Source organism: Dipteris shenzhenensis, chromosome 2 (genome assembly GCF_047967505.1).
Source record: "Dipteris shenzhenensis isolate YYH24624 ecotype China chromosome 2, Dip_SZ_1.0, whole genome shotgun sequence".
NCBI classification, from domain to species: Eukaryota; Viridiplantae; Streptophyta; class Polypodiopsida; order Gleicheniales; family Dipteridaceae; genus Dipteris; species Dipteris shenzhenensis.
The window spans coordinates 64444801-64464113 of NC_141597.1; the positions used below are offsets into that span (position 1 = coordinate 64444801).

A 19313-nucleotide genomic window follows, 5' to 3' on the forward strand; every position below is an offset into this window, starting at 1 on the left:
AAACTCAGTAGTAAAGAGGCGCATGGGGCGCTTGGAGTCAAACGCATGGGGCCATGGGCTGAGAGAGTCATCATAATTGGATAGTAGCACAAGAAAAAAAGCACCAAGATTGCAAGAAGATCGGGATCATCGCGATGCTTTTTGAGGGTAGCACAACACAATAGTCAATTCGAAGGGAGCATTGGAGGCTTGAAGCAACACTGCAACAATATTGTTACAACAACATTGAAGGCAACGGAGAGTGTAGAAGGTACGGGAGGGTCAAGGGGCGATCCAAACAGTTTGCACGGGTGAGGGGAGGAGAAACTACTTGCACGGGCGATGAGCCCTAGGTGGGGGAAGCGGCTGCGAAGGGAGAGACATGACAAGAGCTAAGGTACACTGTACTAGGGAGATGGCGAGGACGTATCATGGGGTAGAGAGTTTGTAGGATCATTAGGATATGGCACAACACAAGGCAAAAGATAGTAGGTAGGTAGGGGTTACAGGGCCAGAGGAAGCTTGAGAGACAATGAGAGGATTGTTGGGTATGTAAGGGGAGGGGGGTTTAAATAGATTTGTGGCACGTCAAGGAGGCCTAGGGGTAGTAATTGAAGCGAGGAGTCCGAGGGCGTGGTAGTCGGGGAAGCGTGGAAGATCAGGGGTCAAAAGTCCTATCAGTACCCTGGTGCGAAATGCGAAGACTTAGGGGCTTTTGGGGGTTGGTTAGTCAAAAGAGATTAATTAATAAAAATTTGGTAAATTATACTTTTTTGGATAAGAATGAATAACTAAGGGGAGGAAATTAACGATAGCCTAGGAGGAGTGAAAAAGGTAAAACCGTCTGGAAATGAAAAGGGGGGTTTTGGAGTTTCTAGCGAGAGAATTAAGAGAATTTACGAAAAAATAGAAGAGATTAGGAATAATTAGGAAAAAATAGGGAAAAATAGGAAAGATTGGGGGGGGGGGGGAGAGAGAGAGAGAGAGAGAGAGAGAGAGAGAGAGAGAGAGAGAGAGAGGAAAGGAAACTAAAAAAGATTAAAAGAATAAGAAAGAATAAAATGAGAACAAAATAGTGAAAAAGAAGGAAAATAGAGGGGAGAAAACAAAATTTTAAAGGAAATATCAAACAATAAATTAAATTAAAAAGGAAAAAAGGAAAATAAGGGAAAGAGGGTAAAAATAAAGGGGAGAAGAGAGAGAGAGAGAGAGAGAGAGAGAGAGAGAGAGAGAGAGAGAGAGAGAGAGTAGGAAAAAATAGGCAAAAATTAGGAAAATTTTAGAAAACCATTTAGGAAAATTTTGAAAAGTAAAGAAATTTAGAAATAATGGAAATAATAGGGAGAATTAGGAAATAATTCACGGAATTAGGAAAAAATATAGGAAGAACTAGGGAAAAATAGGGAAGAATAGAAAAAATTAGGAGAAAACTATGAAATTTTAAAAAGGTGCTAGAGTGGGGTAAACTGAGAGGTTTTAGGGGAGTTTAGGAGGGGAGAAAAGAGTAGAGAGAGAGTGAGGGAAAAAATCTAGAGAGAGGGAGAAAGGGGGAAAGGCAGTATAAAAGTGTTTTTAAGGGATTATAAAGGGAAGAAAAGTAATTAGTATGTTCAAGAGGAAAAAAGAGGATAGTAAGTATGTGTGTGTGTACCCACATTTGCCCTAGTAGGATACAACACACTAAGTGAGACACTAGGTCATCACCTAGTGTGATGACCTACTGTCTACCCGAAAAGAAAAAGAAGTATTGAAAAGTGCAATTTAAAGTAATGGAAAAGGAATAGAAGAGAAGTACTTGAGTGCAGTGCATAAATAGTATGGAACCAAATTGGTTTAATAGATATATGGATAAGTTATGGTTATAGTAATATTAGGAAAGCAAAGGAAGTGGACAATTCTGACAACAATCTAGGTTAGAAGAGTTTTAAAGGGAAAAACTAACAAGGTAACTGTAATAAAACAATATTGCACAAAAGAGAAATGAAAGGAGTCAAAAGGCCAAAATCCATGATGACTTAAATGTATTGTTTGGGAGGTGGGAGCCGGAATCAAGGGTGAGCGGTTGAGAGTTTTGGATTTGGAGTGTGACTTCGGATGAATAATTCTGCAAGGACAAGAGAAGGATTAGTAATTTATTAGAAAAAATAATACAAATAAAGAACAAGTTAAAGAAGGGAGTCAAGAAGCCAAAAAGGCCTTAATGACTTTAGTGTACTATGTGTAACCGTCCAGAGTTGCAGGGGAAACGACCTATGTGTGGAAGATTTGACAGCACCCCTTTGCATAGTGAAAAGACAAAAGAGCGAAGCTAGACAATGCAATAGGACTAATTGCATTAACGAAAAAGTTTGTACAAGATGGTGAATCCCTGTTTATTAAGGAAACCAGTAGTGGGCCATTTTGTAGAAATGACTTTGTGGAAACTGTATAGAAGTTGAGCTTGGATAAGCCCTAGCAAGCATCATTTTTATTGAAGAGGGGAGTCTGCCTACCTGCCACCATTGTATAGAAGTTGAAGCTTGGATAAGTCCTGGCAAGCATCACTTTTATTGAAGAGGGGAGTCTGCCTACCTACCACCATCCGACAAGAAAACATGGTAAGAACCAGCTTAACTTTGATTGGGAAGACAAGTGTCATAAACACCCCTCCCTTGTTATCGAGGTCACAATATATTAAGTGCTTAACCATGGACTGACCACACAAACTCCCCACTGAAGGTCCTAGGCATGATTGGGACCCAGAGCTAGTGGTACAACAACTCAAGCAAAAGGTTGATGCGCAGGTTATGCTTGACTACCTTACGTCCATGTCTAGAGTGGGAGTGGGACCACTGACACATATAATTGTCTCCCTTGTGACATAGAGCTGCGACTAAGAGACAACACAGGATTGCATCCTTAAGTAGTCAGCAGCACTTTCTCTCAGATTTCATGCTATCGCTCCCTCAACCCTTACAAGGGGGGACCATACTGACCTTGGAGCATATTTCATTTTGTATTATGATGACAATCACTTTAATGATGATGTTGATGATAGTGATGTTGTAGATGACTATTATTTCAATATGACTATGTAGCATGTAGTTTTTTGCTTTTGGTATGGGTGTTGATGGTCAGTTCGTAGCTCCAATGTTTGAACTGGCTTGTATCAAGTTTCTCAAAGTCTCACTTTCCATAAGATTTTAATAAACTTCCTCTCTCTCTATCTCTCTCTTTCTCTCATTAGTAATCCATCATATGTAGGCCATGCCATGGTGTTATTTGATGATTATTCCAAAGACACATAGCTATATCCAATGAAAGAGAAATCTATGCTATTTATTATCATTAGACATTTTGTCTCTATGGTTGAAAATTTGTCGAGCTGCACGATTAATACTCCATACAAATCAAGGGGAGAGTATATGTCAAAAGTGTTTCATGCTTATTTGGTAGATAGAGTTATTATTCATCATTGCATAGATCTTTGATGGAGATGTCAAGATGCTACTAGGTGTGCAACATTTGTGCTAAATAGATGCCCCACAAAAGCCTTATAGATCATAACTCTGTTTAAAGCCTATAATGGCTAAAAACCTTCGGTCACATGATTTTGATTGTTTGGATGCTTGGCATATTGTTAGTGCCAAAGAAATCAAGAAATAAGCTTAATGGAGAGGCTATAAAATGTAAATTTTGTGGGTTACAGCTCCAAAAGCAAAGGGTATAAACTCTACCATCCATCCAACATGCAAATTATAATAAGTAAGATGTTGTGTTTGTGGAAAATTTAGTTCAACCTTTGCTACCATGCTCAAAATAGCATGAAATGTGTCCACAATATGTGTTTACTTCCTTGATGCACGTGTACAATATAAGTCAGCCACACGTACAGCTTGTAGATTCACATCAAGGTATTGAAATACAACCCACTACACTAGGATAGCACCCAGTCATATCAGAAAATCAGCCTCAAATATGCCCATAGATCAGCCCATATATGAGGCAACACTCAAGAAATGATACCAATTCAAGCATCCAAACGGATTCCCAAATGTTTGTTGGATATGATATGTGACAGTCAGATGGTTAATCCATTATCTTACTTGACACGCTTCATGCATCTAGATTACTTATCAATGTACTTTTGAGAGAAAATGCAATGAGGTGGAGCCACTCTCCTTTGAAGATGCAAAGGAAGATACAAATTGAATGGTTGTTATGAAAAGAAAAGATGATTCCATCACGCTGCATATTGCATTATACATGGTATCTTATAAATTTTCCTTATGGAGAAAAGGAAATTGGCAATAAGTGAGGTCACAAGCTCAAATGGAAAAGAGATGGCACTATGAATTGATTTATGGCAAAGCTTGTTACAAAGGGTTATGCACAGTAGAAGGGTATTGACTTCAAGAAGACCTTTGCTCCCACTTTGACTTCAAGGAGACCTTCATGCTCCCATAGTAGAAGGGTATTGAAGGATACCTTTGCTCCACTTTGAGGATGACTGCTATTAGATGCATGATTGCTATGAAGCTCATCATGGCTAGAATATACATCAAGTGGACATAAAGACTACTTCTTCCATGGAGATTTGCATGAGGAGGTATACATATCTTAGCCTCGTGGTTTTGTGTAGAAGGGATAGGAACATAAGGTTTGTATATTGAAGAAAGCTATATATGAACTTAAGCAAGAACCTATATCATGGTACAAGAAGATAACAATTATTTGGTTGCACATGGATTCTACAATAGTCCAATTGAGAGTACTCTCTATGTCAAAAAGACTAGGGGTCGGCACAAATTTCGGTCATTGTACTTTAGTTGTATAATGTGCTACTCACCAAGCCCCATGAGTAGGACATTGCAACCTTTAAGGCTAAATCATATGCATTGTTTAAAATGAATGATCTGTGCTAGCTGCATTTCTATTTGGTGATATAGTTGGCACATTGAGCATATGGTATTGTCATGATGTAGATGAAGTATATATAAAAGTAGCTCTAGAGGTTTACTTTTGAGGAGTGCAAGCCAATTGCCATGCTTGTGGAGATAGGTATACAATTTAGTCTTGAGGACTCAAGAGTCAAGAGATCTATTTGATCAAACTTTATACTAGCAGGTTATGGGGTGTTAGATTGATTTATGCAACAAAGCTAGGCATATAGTATAGAGTGTCATAATTGAGTAGATTTATGCATAGCCCAGGGAGTAGGCATTGGCAAGTTGTGAAGCATATGTTTTCCTATTTGCAGGGGACTCAACACCTTCAGTTATTCTACCCCAGGGGGTTTCTATGCAGTTTACAACTTGGATTGAGTTGGTTGCTTTGACACACGTGTCAACTTCTAGTTTTTGTTTTTGGTTGGGTAGTTGATGCATTTGTTGGTTGAGCAAGAAGAAACCTTCAGTGGCGACTTCGAGTTGTGAGGCTGAGTAAAGGGCAACATTCAGAGCTATCCTTGCGTGTGTATGGCCTAGATGTTATATGCTGATTTGGGTATGGGACAATCATCCTATCCCTAAATCTTCATTGATAGTCTAAGTGCTTTGGCAGCTTCAAAGAATCTTGCCTTCCATGCTTCCACAAAGCACATAGAGTAAAGGGCAACATTCAAAGCTATCCTTGCATGTGCATGGCCCAGATGTTATATGCTGATTTGGGTATGAGATAATCGTCCTATCCCTAAATCTTCATTGACAGTCTAAGTGCTTTGGCAGTTGCAAAGAATCTTGCCTTCCATGCTTCCACAAAGAACATTGAGTTGCACTATTATATGTAAGAGAGCAATTGTTTGGCAAGTGAGATCATCATGATCTCAAACATGAGAATGACTGCCCTCTTTTAGTAAGTATTTTGAATAGACTAGCTTTGCTCATGCATTTGGCTACACTGTTTCTTCAAGTATTTTCATTGAATTTGCATATGCTCGTTTGCTATATCATTAATATCTTTCATTCAATGCTATGTGGTTCGTTGATAGTCACTTCCTAGTAGAAAAGATTGATATAAAGTACAATACATTTAATTGCAAAGTTACGGCAAACTTTTCACAAGACATCAAAGCTAGTGGCAAGGATACAAATCTCATTTCAAGCAAGGTGGATTATATTGGAAACATACACATTCTCCAGTGAGATTATAGTGGAAACATACACATTCTCCAAGTGAGATTTAAATAATTAAAGTATTCTTTTTTTCTTTCTAAAGGTTTAAGATCGTGTGTAGAGGGGTTCACTGTATAGCAAGGGGATATTTGCATGGTTTTTTTGCCATTAACTCAACAAAAATTTGCATTGGCTTTTTGGCCATTGACTCAACAAAAATTTGCAACGATCTTATAGACACATTCGTTCTAGTCATGCATTGTGAGTAAGCAAGCACTTTTAACATATGGATGCATTTGTTCTATTGTGAGCATGTGATACATTAGCTTGTTATGGAATGTTCTCTTTAACTCTCAAGTTGATTTTTAAATATATATGTATGTATGTACATATGTACTTATGTATTTACGTATGTATGTATGTACTTATGTATGCACGCATGCATGCATGTACGTATGCACGTGCGTACATATGTATATATGTATGTATGTACGTACACATACATGTATATATATGTACATACATACATATGTATGTAGTACGCACATGCATACACACACACACATGTGCGCACACGCACATATATATATGCTTGGCTTCCATGGCTCTAAATGTATATATGTATGTATAGATCGCATCAACGATAAGTGTTGGTATGTAATCAAGTTGCACCTAAAAAATGCCATGCGTTTGAAGATTTGGAAGTGGAGCAATCGATGCAAGAATGGGAAATATAGGACATTGATTCTAGCACTTCTAATACGCCTCCTACATGTGTTGTCAAAAATTAGGATAGTTTGATCTCATTTGAGGATTTTTTGGATAACTGACTTTGGGAGATCCATACAGAATTTGGTATTTCTTAAAACTAAATGGCAAGTTACATCCTCGTATTCTAAAATGACATATTATACATATGATTCCTAATGGAAGTCGTATCGATGCTTTTATCAACATTGTCATAGTGGCCTTGCTTGAGCCTAGTTTTGATGTTGATTTTTTGTTTTTTATATAGACATTTATATCATCACTTATGTTGTCCACGATACCACCGTCTATTTTGATGCTCGACAATTTAGTAAAGATTCTAACATTTTTGCATTTTCTAAGTAAGGAGCAAAAAAATTGATGTTGAAATTGACAATATGTATAGTAGTATTATGCTATGGTATCTATACTTCATTCCTACCATGTGTGACCATCTGCTTTGCTACAAGTACACAATAATATATTGGACACCATCAACGCATAATTATGGTACAAAGGTAACCGATTGGTTCTAATTATAACTTCCAAGACTTGGAAAAAAATGAAAAATTGTGCCAACTTAATTAATGGATAGCTTTATGGTATACGAGAGAGAGAGAGAGAGAGAAAGGGGGGGGGGAGGGGGGGAGAGGGGAGAGGGAGAGAGAGAGAGAGAGAGAGAGAGAGGGGGGGGGGGGGGGGGGGGAGAGGGAGAGAGAGAGAGAGAGAGAGAGAGAGAGAGAGAGAGAGAAGAGAGGGAGGGAGGGAGGGAGGGAGGGAGAGGGAGAGAGAGAGAGAGAGAGAGAGAGAGAGAGAGAGAGAGAGAGAGAGAGAGAGGAGGGAGGAGGGAGGGAGGGAGGGAGGAGGGAGAGAGAGAGAGAGAGAGAGAGAGGAGAGAGAGAGAGAGAGAGAGAGGGGGGGGGGGGGGGGGAGGGAGAGAGAGAGAGAGAGAGAGAGAGAGAGAGGGAGGGGGAGAGAGAGAGAGAGAGAGAGAGAGCACATAGGCTAGCTGTTTGGTTATAATATGCATGGATATATGCATGTATGTGTGACCATCTATTAGTTGCTACAACTACAAAATAGCATGGGCACCATCAAAGTACAGCAATGGTACAAAGGTAATATCCTGATAGCTTCCAAAGCTTAACATTCATGATTGAAAACAAAAAATAAGAAAATTGTGCTAACTTAAGTGATGGGCCCATCTTTTAGCTTTATTGTACACTAGAGAGAAAGAGTACATAAGCTCTCCTCCCACTCAATTATATAGTTATACATACATACTTATGTATGTATGGATTCATGTATGTATGTGTGTGTGCATATAGATATGTAGGCATATAGATTTATGTCTTGTAGCTTGCTCTAGATATTTATACCCCTTTTTGAAGTGTGAAACCACATTTGGTATTGATTATGTTTATAGTCTTGTGTGATTTCCAACATATTTTTTTGTTCCCACTTGAGCACCTTATTTTTTCACAAAATAACCTATACTACTCATTGGCAAGCTGGGCAACGACTATTGCTAATACGAATTTCCAAACATAGCGGGGACATATCCTATTTACGGAAGCCAGCCTAGGGAGATGTTTGGGTTTTCTCACACCCCCTTGAGCCACTTGTCATGAATCTAAGCCCTTGATTTGGTTTCATCTTATGCCCTTGATTTCGTTTGATGTAAAAGCTGAGCCTTTGACTAAAACACTAAAAGCATATAGGTGCTTTTCACAATAAAAAGACTATATAAACGTTTCAAACCTATTCGATTTGAAGAGATGGTCTACTTGATTTGCAAATTCGAGCTTATTGGCATGTGAAGCTTTGGAGAGCCTCGCAATGACCTTATGCTCTACTCTCACAAGCTCGACTTACTATAGTGATCAAAACCCCATTTTCCCGAGGTTGGAGAGGCACGTAACGCTGGCTAAGTGGAGAGTGAGAAAGCTACGTGCTCTACTTCAGACTTCCTCTAATGATAGTTGTCTTTTTGTGCTGTCTAGAGTCTATTGAACAATCTGAGAATGTTGGAATCATCCTGCTCAAGGACACACGCAGATCCTCTCAGGGTTACATTGGCAAGTTTTTTGGATATTGTCTCTCGGCATTTGACTACGATTATAACTATTGACATTCATTCAGGTAATATGCCAGTTCTTATCCATTCGCGAGACTCATCCTCAGTGCTAATATTCTCGGTGTTCTCTCGGCACCCAGGGAAGGGCCCGTTCCCTTGGATTATAACTCTTTGGGGAAGGAAGTGCGTCGCCTCCTTGCCCACACTATCTGTGGTTATAATAATTATATATTATATATTATAATATAAATATTTTCAATTACTGGTCCATTTAAAATTTCAATTCTTACAACATTCCTCTCGTTTAATGCATGTTATTGATGCGAGGGAGCAAGGAAATCCAAGATGGATGCAAGATTGAAGGATGACTACACCTTTATTCATATGGTTGTAGTCCATGTGACAATATTGTAAAAACTACAATGAGGATCAGTTATTGTATCGCCTTATTCATGTATTTGTTGGACTTCAGCTTCCAAAAGATGGACATCACAAAATCAATAATAAATCACCACCCTTGACATTTGCAGGGAGGATCGGGTCCTAACGGACCTTGTGTCGCGTCTTACGTCCACTATTTTACTCATTATCTTTTTTCCTTAATAAAGAATTGATAAAATAGAAGGAGTCAGCTTCAATTTCGAGTTAGTAGTTACTTGCTCCACAATGGAAAGATTGCCTGCCGCAAATCTAGTTAGGTAGACAGATGGTAGCTTCCATTAGATGAAGTTTTTGTCTCCCCCCAAAAAAACAAAAAAATAGATAAGTTAATGTTGTGATATATCCCACAATTGGATATCTTCCATGAGATGAAGTTTTTGTTTCTCCCCATGAATAAGTGAATGATTGTAATAAGAAATAGTCTGGATTTGTAATGTTGGAGTATTATAGAGAGAGTGCTGTGAATTTAGAGCGAATGTGTGGTGGCATAATGCCAAGGAAGCATGGAAGGATCTCACCGAGACACCAAGACAAAAACGCTTCGCCTTTTTAATAATCCTCCCGACTGCTGCTGCTTTTTCAAGTAGCTAGCTAGCTTCCTTGCATGCTTGCTCTGCGTGAGAGCTTCTTTGCTTGATTCATTGGCTTCGCCTCCATTCCGCGATGTGGCCTCGCTCTCACTCGCTCCATCAATGCCATCTTCCACACACAGTCGTCATGTTCGCTTCTCCCTCAGAGTTGGGCTTTTCTCCAGCATCAGCCTTTTCTACCAGCTTCTTTACGCGTTTGAAAGCTTGGAACCAGTCCCGGTGTTTTCGCATGGAGCAGAGACGCAAGTTTGATCGAAGACGTCGCAGATCCTTATTTGATACGGGGTTTCTTCCGCGCGCGGCTGTAGACTGCGAAGATGAGAGCGATTACAGGTATGTGTATTAGGAAGAAGAGCTTACGGGATGGTGAAACCAAAACATTGATGTTTTGTAAGTACGCACTACCTACTAGTTGTGTTTGCATGAATTTCAAATCTCCAAATACGCTGTAAAGTTTTATTTTATCGGGTAAATTATCTTCCGTCATCAGCTCCCGCACTGATTGTACGTGCATGAACTCGACTATGGTTCCCGTTGATCCTAAGACAGACTCTACAAGTTTCTTTAGAGTGACTCTGATCCGTTATTACCTTAGAGAACAATAGAGACATACCATAGTGGCTGTTCCTGAGCTATTGTAACTTCTATTCGATTACCGCCGTTATGTACTATGCAATGCCTTACTTAATATCCTTGCTGTTGCCTGTGACGAATTCATGCTGAGGCTTCGAACTGATTCTTATTGTGCATCACGTTGGCTGTGAAGGGTAAGAGATACAGCGTGTTTCGTTGTAGGAGAGCCAGAGCAACTTTAAATTTACCCTCTGCAACACCATGTCTTACACCAGTATCTTGAAGAATTTCTTGCCTTCTTATGTCAAGCTGCACCGCTCAACAAGCTTTCTTCTATCTATGATAGTCCACATCGTTTGAACTCATCTGTTTAGTTGTAAAGTAATCAATCATTTTCTTCAATCCGTCTGCAGATTTCTTCTCTCTTGTTGCCTTCATTGAAATGTAGATTGACACGGCATTATAAATAAAACTAGTTGTCTTGATGGTCAAATCTGTTACTATGTGCATCTGAGGTTCCAATCATCCTGACCATAACGTAATTGCTCAAACCTAAGATTGTGATAAAAGTTACCCCGTTGTCTGTATCAATCAAACTATACATTGTGGGTCCCAAGAAGGGTTATGAAACTGACTGTCCATAAGCCCCGAGAGCTATGTGGAGCTTGCCTAGAGGCCACATCCTGCATGGGAAGATTGAGGGCTGATGCATGCCTTGCCCAAAGGTGCACTTCGTACATTGGGTTTCTGCCCTCCTATTGGATTGCAATGAACCGAAAGACTTAGGCCATGACTAGCGAAGGAGGGAAATGTGACCAAAGTTGGGGAGCTGGCAAACCTTTAACCCAGCTCACAATGTAGCCTATGGTGAGCAGGCTTACCCAGATGTGACTGCATATGGAACTATCATGATGCTTTTTCAACATAAAATTTTGAATTCCTTGTCATGAGGTACATGATACTGTTTGATAATACAAGTGAGAGCATTTGTGTATGAATACAATAAGAAAATATTATCTTTTTAAGGAGAAGGCTGACCTTTGAAAAGAACTTGTACTACTATGCCAAAGTTCTTGTCTTGAGCATACTTGCCCGTGAAGGAGTCCATGAAGTCAATAGAAAGAGTAGTGATAACCATAGTAGAGGCTAGTAGTAACCTGCTAAGGACATCTGCAATCACATTCTGTAATCTTGGAATGTACTCAATGGTTATTTGAAAGTTGGCCGGAAATAATATGCAACATGCTTGTTGAGGATTCATGACTGGCTGCGTAAAGATTAATGTCTCCATGTGTGGTAAGCATGTAGAATTGCATGGAACGGAGTGTCAGTCATGACGTTAAGTGCAAAATTGCAATTAGCCATAACTGGTATTGTAGTGAGTGCTTGGTTCAGTTGCTAGAAAATGCACTTGATTTTGGGTAGCCATTGGAAAGCTGTAGTGACTTCAAAAGTTGGGACATAGGAGTAGCAATCTTGGAGAATTGATATACCTTCTTATGATAGAAATTTACTAAGCTAAGAAAAGAGCATGCATCAGGAATATTTCTGAGTCAGCCAGTTGCGGATAACCTTAATCTTCTTGGGGTTCACTAAGACACTATATGAAGGAATGACATGTTCCAAATTCTCGAGGTTGGTGAATGACATTTTTTCTAAGACCATTGAATACCTGTCAGAGATATTATTCGTGTCTGATCAAGGATTACGTGCAGAATGTCATCCAGCTGGATCATGGCAAACTTGTCCAAATTTAGCGAAAAGATGTCATTCATTAGGGGCATGAATATGGCCAGGGCATTGTTTAACTCAAAGGCATGACAGAACATGTGATATCCATACTTTGTTTCGAAAAGACATTTTGTACTCATTACCTTTGTGTATGTGTATCCAACGATAACTTGAATGGACATCGATTTTTCAAAAGTACTTTGCATTTAAGAGTTGATTGAAGAGGTCATTGGTATGAGGCAAGGGATACTTGTTTTTTATTGTGAGCTTGTTGAGAGCTCTGTGGTAAATACCGAGTTGGATAGACTTGCTTTTCTTTCCTATGACCACTATCCTTCCATCATTTTCGCCCTCATAGGATCCAAAACTAAAGTTGGTCGGCTCACATTCATTGCCTTGACTTTATAAATGAAGACACGGTTAGCAAGTGACAAGCTTCCACCACAATTCTATTGACCCTAGTTTTCCAAATTGGGATTGTGGATTGCCTACAAGCGCCCAACGTAGGACGGGTAAAGTGGCCGTGGGAGATAATTGCAAATGTGTTGTTAAGGGCTTAGGGAATAGTCTTTTCATCATCAACTCAAGAATTGAGAAGGTAATATGTACTCTACGTGCCTGATCTTTGTAAGAACTTGCTTTCTATGAGTCATTGACTAGGACTAAGATAAAGGTGGAGTTCAACAATCAGGGGGTCTTGTTCAAATCAAAGGAAACTGGAGAGATCTTGGAACGAGGAGTTGAAGAAGATGGAACTTATGGTTCATGAAACAGAGACAGCTCTAGACTATGGCACGAGAGCTTTGGACGTGTCAACTATGGTACCTTGTCAAAGATGCAGAAGGCAGGTCTGGTGAATGGACTTCCACCAATAGTAGACAATAGAGGAGTCCACAACACTTGCATAGAGGTCAAGCAGCATCGAGAGCCATTCCCAATGGAGGCCACATGCAAGGCCAAGGCGTGCCGCTACTTCGCTACCTTCATTGATGATTTCAAGTGTATGATTTGGGTTCATTGCCTAGCTAAGAAGTCCCAAGCCTTTGACAAGCTCATGGAATGGAGGGCCAAGGTTAAAAAGGAGTCAAGGAGAGAAGGAAAACGTTCTACGCCTGTGAAGATCCACACTTTTCGAAAATGCAAATGTGTGCAATGCATGCAGAATTTGAATGCTGATTGGCCCTCCAATGGGGAAGAGCGCCCTCGTGAGAGTACTTGTTTCTTTTTCGACCTACATGCAAGGTGGGAGAGAGATGACAGATGAATGCAATGTGGTAGAAAGAATGCTACGTGAGATTCACAATGAAAGGGTGATACCCTTTCATTAATGTCCCTTGAGATCACTCAAGTTCCATCTTCCCATTTACACCTACCCTTAGCCTATGACCCATGCACCTACCATTCAATGCACTCTAATGCATCCTTTCCCTTTCCTATTGCCCCTAGGACCTAGACACGTGTGTGCACATCTTTATTACTAATCATTGGCCAATGTTACATAGTTTTGGCGGTACTATTTACACCGCTTGATCGATCATAAATACAAACATATAACCGCACCATCAAATTGGCGCCTAACAATAATAAAGTTCTAATGACTATTAATTAACTAAATAATCATTTCTTTTGTCATGACACTCCCTCCTGCTTGAATGAGCAGAAGTCCTCTTCTGGATTATTGCTTGTCTCTTCCTCTTATGTGCACTTTCTCTTGTTACTTCTGCCATTGCATCGCCTCTTTGTAATCTGCGAGTATCTGTGGAAAACCTGTAAAGAACTCTTCTTCCATCCATTGTGCATCACTAGCTGGCTGGTTTTTAAACTTCAGTAAATACATATATCTCTTCTTTCCACGAGTACTCTTCTCTTTATGGTACACGATCTGTTCCGGAGTAAGAACTTCAGTCCCATCTTCAAGTTCAGGTTCTTCTTGATGCTGAGTAGTATCGCCATGGTATCTCTTCAAATTGCTCACATGAAAGATGTTCTTCATACGCGAGTGGGCTGGTAACTTCAGCTCATACGCTCTGGATCCTTCTTCTGGATATAAAGCTGCTGAAATCTGAAATGGACCATAAAACTTCGGTGCTAGCTTGACATGTTTGGTACTTCCTCTCACTGACTTGGTTCTTCTTTTATCAATCTTCAATAAAACCCAATCATCCTCCTAGTAATAAACTTCTTTTCTTTTTTTATTGGCTGCCTTGGATTGTTGAACCTGGGCCTTCTTAATATGTTCTTTTACCTGCTCAATAACCTGTGACATATCCTCAGCAAACTGGTCAGCAGCAAAAATTCGCTCCCCCAAGTGTGTTATTGGAGTGGGTAAACATTGCCCATAGATGATTTCAAATGGGGCTTTCTTGGTGGAAGTATGTACAGTGTTATTATAAGCAAGCTCTAACATGGGTAAGAACTCTGGCCACCTTCTAGGTTGGTCATGGACATAAGCTCGAAGTAAAGTAATTGGCATTCTCACTTTGTCCATCCTCAAGGAGGATGGAAGGCTGTAGTAAATTTCAGTTTGGTTCCGAGATTCTCTAATAGAGCTGTCCAAAAGTTGCTAATGAAACGGCCATCATTATCGGATACAATGGATTTTGGAAACCCATGTGACCTGAAGCTTTCCCTAATGAATAACCTTGCTGTTTCAGGAGCAGACAACTCTTTTTTACAGGGAATAAAATGAGCTTGTTTACTCAGCCTATCTATAACAGTGAAAATCTGCTCAAACTGACCAACCTTGGGGAAACCAGACACAAAATCCATTGTAATGTGTTTCCACCTTTCCGAAGGAATAGGCAAAGGCTGCAAAAGACCAGCAGTCTTACTTGTGTCAGATTTAATGCGCTGACATACGTCACATTGTTGAACAAAGGTCGAAACTTCTTTGCGAAGTTTAGGCCAATGGAAGTATCTCTCAATATTGTCAATGGTCCCTCTAATGCCTCTATGTTTAGAATATGGACTCGCATGTAACTCACTCATGACTAGATACCGAAATGTTTTGGGTACACATATGGCACGTCCCAAAAATAAGTATCCCTCCACGATGGAATAAGCCTCTAAATCCCCGACCTCATTACGCTGAATCTTCCCATAAATGTCAGCGAAGTCCTCATCTAAAGGATAAGCTTCAACGATTGCTCCTAATGATTTCTCCTTAATCACAGAAACGTGATTAACTTGGGGCCGTCTACTCAAAGCATCAGCTACTAAATTCTCCTTTCCTGGCTGATATTCGATATTTGGTTGCCCAAAGGATTGAATATATTCAGCCCATTTGATTTGCCTTGAAGAGACAATGGGTTGAGAGAACAAGTGCTTGATACTTTGATGGTCAGTCTTAATCTTGAAAGCAGAACCATATAAATAATGCTTCCATAACTTTAGAGCATGAATGACTGCCAATAACTCCTTCTTATACGTGATATATTTCAATTCAGCCCCTTGAAGTTTTCTACTCTCATAAGCAATGGGATGCATCTCCTTGCATCAACACTGCCCCAATCGAGGTACCACTTGCATCTGTACATACAACAAAGAACTCTTTGTCCATGTCCGGAAGTGTTAACACTGGTGCAGTCACCAATGTTCTCTTAAGCTCCTCAAAAGCTACTTGGTGAACCTCTCCCCACTCATACAAGGAATGCTTCTTCAACAAATCTGTTAGTGGGGAAGCAAGACGTGCAAAATTCTTAATGAATCTGCGATAATAACTACACATCCCTAGGAAGGATCTCAGCTCATGTATGTTTTTGGGTATTGGCCATTCAATTATGGCCTTGACCTTTTTAGGGTCAACCCGAATTCCCTCGGCAGACACAATGTGTCCCAAATACTCTATTTCTGTCTTGAAGAACTCACTCTTCTTGGTATTTAGGAACAATCGATCCTTCCTTAGGAGCTCCATCACCTTAGCAAGGTGATTCTTATGCTCTTCCTCATTCTGGCTGAACACTAAAATGTCATCGAAAAAGACTATGACAAATTTTCCCAAGTAGGGTCGCAAAACCCTTCTCATCAGCCTACTAAAAGTGGATGGAGCATTAGTTAGGCCAAAAGGCATGACCAAAAACTCATAATGTCCAGTGAGAGTGCGAAAAGCAGTCTTATGTTCATGCCCAGCTTTCATAAAAAGTTGATGATAACCAGATTTCAAATCCAATTTGCTAAAAACTTTAGCACCTTTAAGCATATCCAATAAATCATCCACTCTTGGAATCGGATACCGGTTCTTAATCGTAAGTTTATTCAAAGCACGGTAATCTATACACATACGATATGATTCATCCTTCTTCTTAACCAATAATACAGGTGCTCCAAATGGAGAACTGCTTGGTCGAATTAGGCCTTTTTCCAACATATCTTCAATTTGTTTTTCTACCTCCTCCATTTCTATCTTGTTCATCCTATATGGGGCTCTACATGGAGGAGAAGCTCCTGGCTCTAAGTCTATGGCATGATCATCTTCTCTCTCCATAGGCAATTCGAATGAGTCATCTCTTGAAAATCGATCCTCATAAGCTCTAAGGAACTCATTTCTCTTCCGATCTTCTTTTGAGATATGAAGATCTCGTGAATCCCGTATATACACAAGATTACAATCTACCCCTCTTTTTACCAATCTTTTCGCTTGGGTAGGAGTAATCAATGGAATTGTATACACGTCCCGATCCTTTACGATCCTTATGTTTTCATCCTTATGTACAAAGCAACAATGATGAGTATGAAAATGAATAGCAGGGTTAAAATCATACCGCCATGGTTTACCTAGAATCATGTCAACGTCTTGTAAAGGGGCTACTAGAAAATCCCTTCGATCTCTATATTTTTGTATACGAAAAGGAATATTTTGTACTATGGATGTGTCTTCTTCATTGTGTCCCCTAAAAGCTCCTGAAAGCAACATGTTTTTTATAGGTTCTGGTTTAAGATGGAGTAATTTTGCCAATCTATCACTTACTAAGTCATAATTACATCCATCATCTAGGAGAACCACTATTCTCTGTCCATTCACGAATCCATACACCTTAAAAAGATCATGAGGCCCAAAGGTATTGGCTGAATGGACAGCATTCACTATTGGCTCAATAGTCACACTAGATTTCGAGGGTGACAAGGTAGAAGCCTCACCCTCCTGCTTGGATGCCTTGGCTTTCCCTTTTATTGAATTCGTCTTGGCAATCTTAGCCAAGAGAACGGGACACTTATGCCATACGTGCCCTGGCTTATGTTTCTTACAACCGAAACATTTTCCTTCCTTAATCAACTTCCTCTTCTCTTCGTCAGTCATAGAAGGAAATGGCACCCATCCAGGACATGATTGGCTGTTCACATTCCTTACAAGAGCTTTACCCTTCCCTTTATTATTCTTAAACCGGTTTGGTTTCCTAAAAGTGGGTATATTATTGGTCTTAGATGATGACCCATACTCCTTATTGAAGGGTTTACGAGGATTCAATTTTCTCTCGGCTATTTCAGCCAGCTTAGTGAGGTCCTTAAGCGTGGTCGGGTTAAACATTTCAACCTCGTACCTTACTTTTGGGCTTAAAGCTGCTAAATACTTCTTTCTCCTATCTTCCTCACTCTTTTCGGGTAACTCTAGAGAGAGTTTCCAAAATCTGGCTGTAAAATCTGCATTACTCTCATTATCGAATTGCCTAAACCTCTCCCAACGAAAGGTTAGGTTCTCTTCATGCCTCGGTGGCATGAAAGTGGTTTTCAGTTGCTCCACAAATTTAGCCCATTCATGAATAGGCTCTTTTCCTGTTTGTGACAAGGACCACCACATTAGAGCATCTTTCTGCAAATGCAATGTGGCAAGAGCAAGCTTCTCTTGCTCGGTCTTGTCTTGATGGGCAAAGTATAGCTCAAAATGACGAATCCAATTGAGGATTTTGTTCGCCTCCCTTGCCCCATCATATTTGGGGAACTCAATTCTCTCTCGCGGTTGGAATTTGGACCTCTTAGAAGGGTTACTCAACTCTTCATTCCCGAAGTTTAAAGTCCTCTTAGTCCCTAATCTTGTCATAATGGACTGCTCAATCATATTGCTAAGCTGGAAAACCAGCTTATCAACAAGAGTCTCCTCTCTTCCTCTTGCACTTGGATTAGAATCCATGTGTATTGGGTTTTGAGTTGAAGGCGTGAACTCATCACCTTGTTCTTGGCTGGTCTCATTTCTTCTTTCATTACGAAAGGAGAACTCCCTATCAGGAGGTTCTTGAAGGAGAGACTGCTGTAAATCTATTTGTGGGTTATCATACTCAAGATGTGTATAACTCTCACCTAATCCATCCTCTTCAAGAGGGGGTGAAGGTGTTCTTTCTCTCTCTCCTTGGGGTAATGGAGGAAAAGGAATAAGTTCATTGTTATATGTCCCTTCCCCTTGCATTCTTTCCTTTTAGTAATACAAGAGAGAAAATGTCTTGCTGTAATTTCAAAAAAAGAAGGTTTATTTTACAGCAAACTTCAAGTGTTGTAGAGGTGGTGGTACTTATCCGACTCCCGCTTCGTTTGTGTTGAGAAGACACTTAAAATCACCTCCTTTCCCTTCTCTTTCAAGCTTTTCTTCTTGTATTTCTGCTGTAAACTGGTACGCTCCGTTTGGGCTACTTGTTTTGAGCGGATTGGAACTCTAGATACCGTTATAGGGGTTACTTGATGGGTGGATCACTCCCTTAAAATCTTATTCCGATCCGACTTCCGGTTAGGTAGAACGGGAATCCCTTTTTCTCATGGTTTAAGGGTACATTCACATTTGGGGGGGGGCAAAAGAGAACACCCCGTTCGCCGTTCGCCGTTGAAGGCCAAAAATTTTCAGAAAAATCCCTTGTCTCAGAACCTCGAGATCGGTCAGTCGTGATCCTTTTCCGCCAACCTCTCTTGCGACTTCCGTCGTTCGCAACTGTCGCCCTCTTCTCGTCCCGCTCGTGGATCGTCGCTGCTCTGATACCAAATGTGAAGATCCACACTTTTCGAAAATGCAAATGTGTGCAATGCATGCAGAATTTGAATGCCGATTGGCCCTCCAATGGGGAAGAGCGCCCTCGTGAGAGTACTTGTTTCTTTTTCGACCTA

General features: G+C 40.1%; 1 protein-coding gene across 1 annotated transcript in view; it reads left to right on the forward strand.

The window, feature by feature from the left end:
* Positions 1 to 9825: 9825 nt before the first annotated feature.
* The window catches only part of LOC147905174 (protein ORANGE, chloroplastic-like), a 58974-nt gene continuing 49486 nt past the window's right edge, over positions 9826 to 19313 (forward strand). The window contains exon 1 of the mRNA XM_087390787.1: positions 9826 to 10259. Within this exon, the coding sequence (XP_087246913.1) occupies positions 10000 to 10259 (260 nt within the window). The 5' untranslated portion in view covers positions 9826 to 9999. The remainder of the gene's footprint in view (positions 10260 to 19313) is intronic.